The sequence below is a fragment of the Cystoisospora suis genome (genome assembly GCF_002600585.1).
Source record: "Cystoisospora suis strain Wien I chromosome Unknown contig_2550, whole genome shotgun sequence".
NCBI classification, from domain to species: Eukaryota; Apicomplexa; class Conoidasida; order Eucoccidiorida; family Sarcocystidae; genus Cystoisospora; species Cystoisospora suis.
In genome coordinates this window covers 1-2,888 of record NW_027155348.1, presented here as the reverse complement: position 1 = coordinate 2,888, position 2,888 = coordinate 1, and the positions used below count along the sequence as shown (strand labels likewise).

General features: G+C 55.6%; 1 protein-coding gene across 1 annotated transcript; it reads left to right on the top strand.

Annotated features, from left to right (window-relative positions):
* Positions 1-2,888, top strand: CSUI_005265 (uncharacterized protein; the record flags this gene model as incomplete). The annotated part of the gene is made up of 2 exons (XM_068065442.1): positions 1-1,209; positions 1,811-2,888. A coding segment is annotated over exon 2 (639 nt), but the record flags the coding sequence as incomplete, so codon positions are not given.

Below are 2,888 nucleotides of genomic sequence, written 5' to 3'. Positions count from 1 at the left end.
GACTTCCCTCCTTGTGCTCAGCGTCTATTAGATACCCAAGACAGCCCGCGAAACTCCGGGCAGGCCTTGGCTGCCTCTTTTTTTCCGCTTCAAGACGGCAGCACAGTTGCGGGCTGATTTTATTAGGTGGAGGGCCCTATATCTTCGTGCAATCGCACAATGGAAATGTCCTAGGGAGAGAAGGTATGCTTGTCTTGTTTGTTTTTTTCCCCGTCGGGCCCAGGCTGCATGTTTTGGGGAAGTTCTGGCAGCGTCAGTCCCCCGTAGAAGCTTTTGAGGGTATAGCCTCTCAAGTGCATGTAACATGAGCATAGTGAAGAATTCAGGTGCACGCCGTTGGCTCTGTCCCGCGGTATACTCAGAGTATATTCGGGACAACAGTCCTCAGTGATGCCGGGAAGGAGGGGCAAGGCAGACTCGATGACGCGGCTGTCGTTGCCCTCGTGTTTGCGCAGTCAAACATACAGCACGTAATCGTTATCTAGGCAAGTGCGCGTTTGTTGAGATGCTACCAGCGTTGTGATGCGAAAGACATATGCCGTACTGTGTATAATAGTCGGTCTTTGTTTTTCCTCCCGAGCCTCTTTCATACTTCCTCCGCTACCTTCGTTCTTCCGGGGTTCCTGTCTGTTTCCGAGTCCGAGGTGACTCGCCTCACTCCACAAAAGCCGGCGAACGCGCCCACACGACCTTCACTCAGATATCTCGCTAGAGGGCCACTTTGTAGATTCCTCTTGCTACTGGCCGGTCGACAGTTATCACTTGGTCACACACGGCTGTGTTTCTCAGACAGAGTGTCTTGAGTACGTTCACAGAATTCGCTTGGGCTAGTCCTTGTCCGGACTTCTCCGTCCCGAAGCGATTGCGAGTGCAGGTTGTGTGCTGACTGATCTCAAAACTGCCCATGTGGGACGCTTCGTACCGCGGAATGGTGCGACGGTGGATCGCAGGTGTTTGGAATGGCACATACGTTGTTCCCCGCGACGCGACAGCTCGCTCGTCCGGCCCGTGTTTGCCGATTGCAGCTAGTCCTCTAAACACGTTTCTGTCGCGAGGAATCTCCGAAGGTTTTCCCGTCTCCCACGCGTCCAGCTGCCCTTTGGCCGACGTCGTTATCTGCCGTGTCCGCTCAAGTTTGATAGAGGCCGGCGTGCGGTCTTGGACGAGACACTGAACCTGCAAGGGTTTACAGTGTCTCTAAGAACCCGGGTGAGACTCCCTTTCAACGTCCTCAGGGGCAAGGGTCCTTCAAGTGCGGCATAAGTGTGCCCGCGACCCCAGGCCTCTCGAAAGGTCATGACTCCTGGTCAGCTCTTCTTAAGTGTCCTCCTTTCCTCGAAATGTCCCTGCGCGCGGGTGTGAAACTCACCTAAGTCGCTTGAGCCCAGCTTTTTCCGGTGCTCTCAGCTACGCGCCACTGGAGTCTATGCTTCAGGTCTCCGGATCGCTGAGAGATGAGTTGCGCTCGCCAGAGCTCCTGCAAATACCGCCCTCCATCTTAGCCGTACAGTAGTCGCGGATATTCCGGGCACTGCCAAAACTCCGGTGCGGCCTAAGGGCAGTTTGGGGCAGAGCAACCGTCACACGGCAATCGGAGACAGCTCGTTAGCCCAGTCGACGAAGAATCCTGGCCTGTCAGTCCGGACACAGGACTAACCAGTAGTATGCTGCAGCGAGTGAACAGCACTGAGGAACAGCGATTCAAGCTGCCACGGACAGCCATCGGGTCTGCCGGACAAGGTGTCCTGCGGGCCTTTTTTTCTGACAGTAACACTTGAGAGTACGATTTTGATGTCATGGAACTCCACAGGCTGTGAAGCGCAACCCTATGCCGGGAGCAGTAGGCGGAAACATTCAACGGTTCCAAGGACAGGCCGGACCATTCAAGACGACTCCATCAGCAACCGTGAGGTCGCTGCTTGATCCCCGGCTGCACTGTGCAAGCGCACCTAGCAGGTCCCCCACCGCGACAGACGATCCCGTGCTCTGGGACTTGCGATTCCCCACAACAGGGACTACATGCGCGGCTCGATTGTATTTACACAGCTCTTCAGTAAAAGCCCTCTGTCTTGGTGGCTTACCTGTGTCGTCCACCAAACAGATATGCTGCTGCGGGAAACTGGGCTGAACTGTGAAGTTAGAACGGTCTCTCCCTGAACGACACCTTCCACTGGCCGGGTGTCAGCCCTCATCCTGGGGCCACTGCGAGCGAGCCTCCCGCCGGCCTCGTCACACTGTGGCAACAAAATGAAGGGGGGCTTCTCGAGGAAGGCAGCGCCGCTTGCTCTAGCCACAAGTCTTTTTGCATTCCATTCTCTCTGCGCTTTCCATTTGTCTTGCGTAGACGGTGCTAACTCAGTCGTGAGTCATAGCATCATCGGACGGCACGAGGATGGCGCGCTCGTGGCAGGCCAAGTCCGCTCGAACTTGAGGGAGGAAAGAGGTCCCGGTGCCCCGAAGCAGCTCCATTATCTTGATTCACGCCAAAATGGTAGAGAGAGACGCGCAGACATCAGCAGATCTCAGAGAGCAAGACGGCGACCATTGAGAAGCTTCACTCATGCGGGGTTAGTGTTTCGTCCGGGCTCGTTATCGAAGCCACATGGCGGCACCGTCACCGTAACGAGACTTCTACTAGCCGCGACCTTGATTGCTACCGCGGCGCTCATTTTGTGGAGATTCGGGGACGTGTTGCGGAGATGTGTATTGCAAGATGCAATTCCAAAAGAAGCTGGGGCAACTTCGAGGTCACTCTCTCAGTCCCCTGGGAAGGATCTCAACGCCTGCGAGCTTGGGCCGGAGAGATCTGGTAGGAATGGCAGTCAACAAAGTCGTCGTTCTCGGTGGGAGCCTGTCCTTGCGACGCTTATTCCTATTTTGGTCGTGGT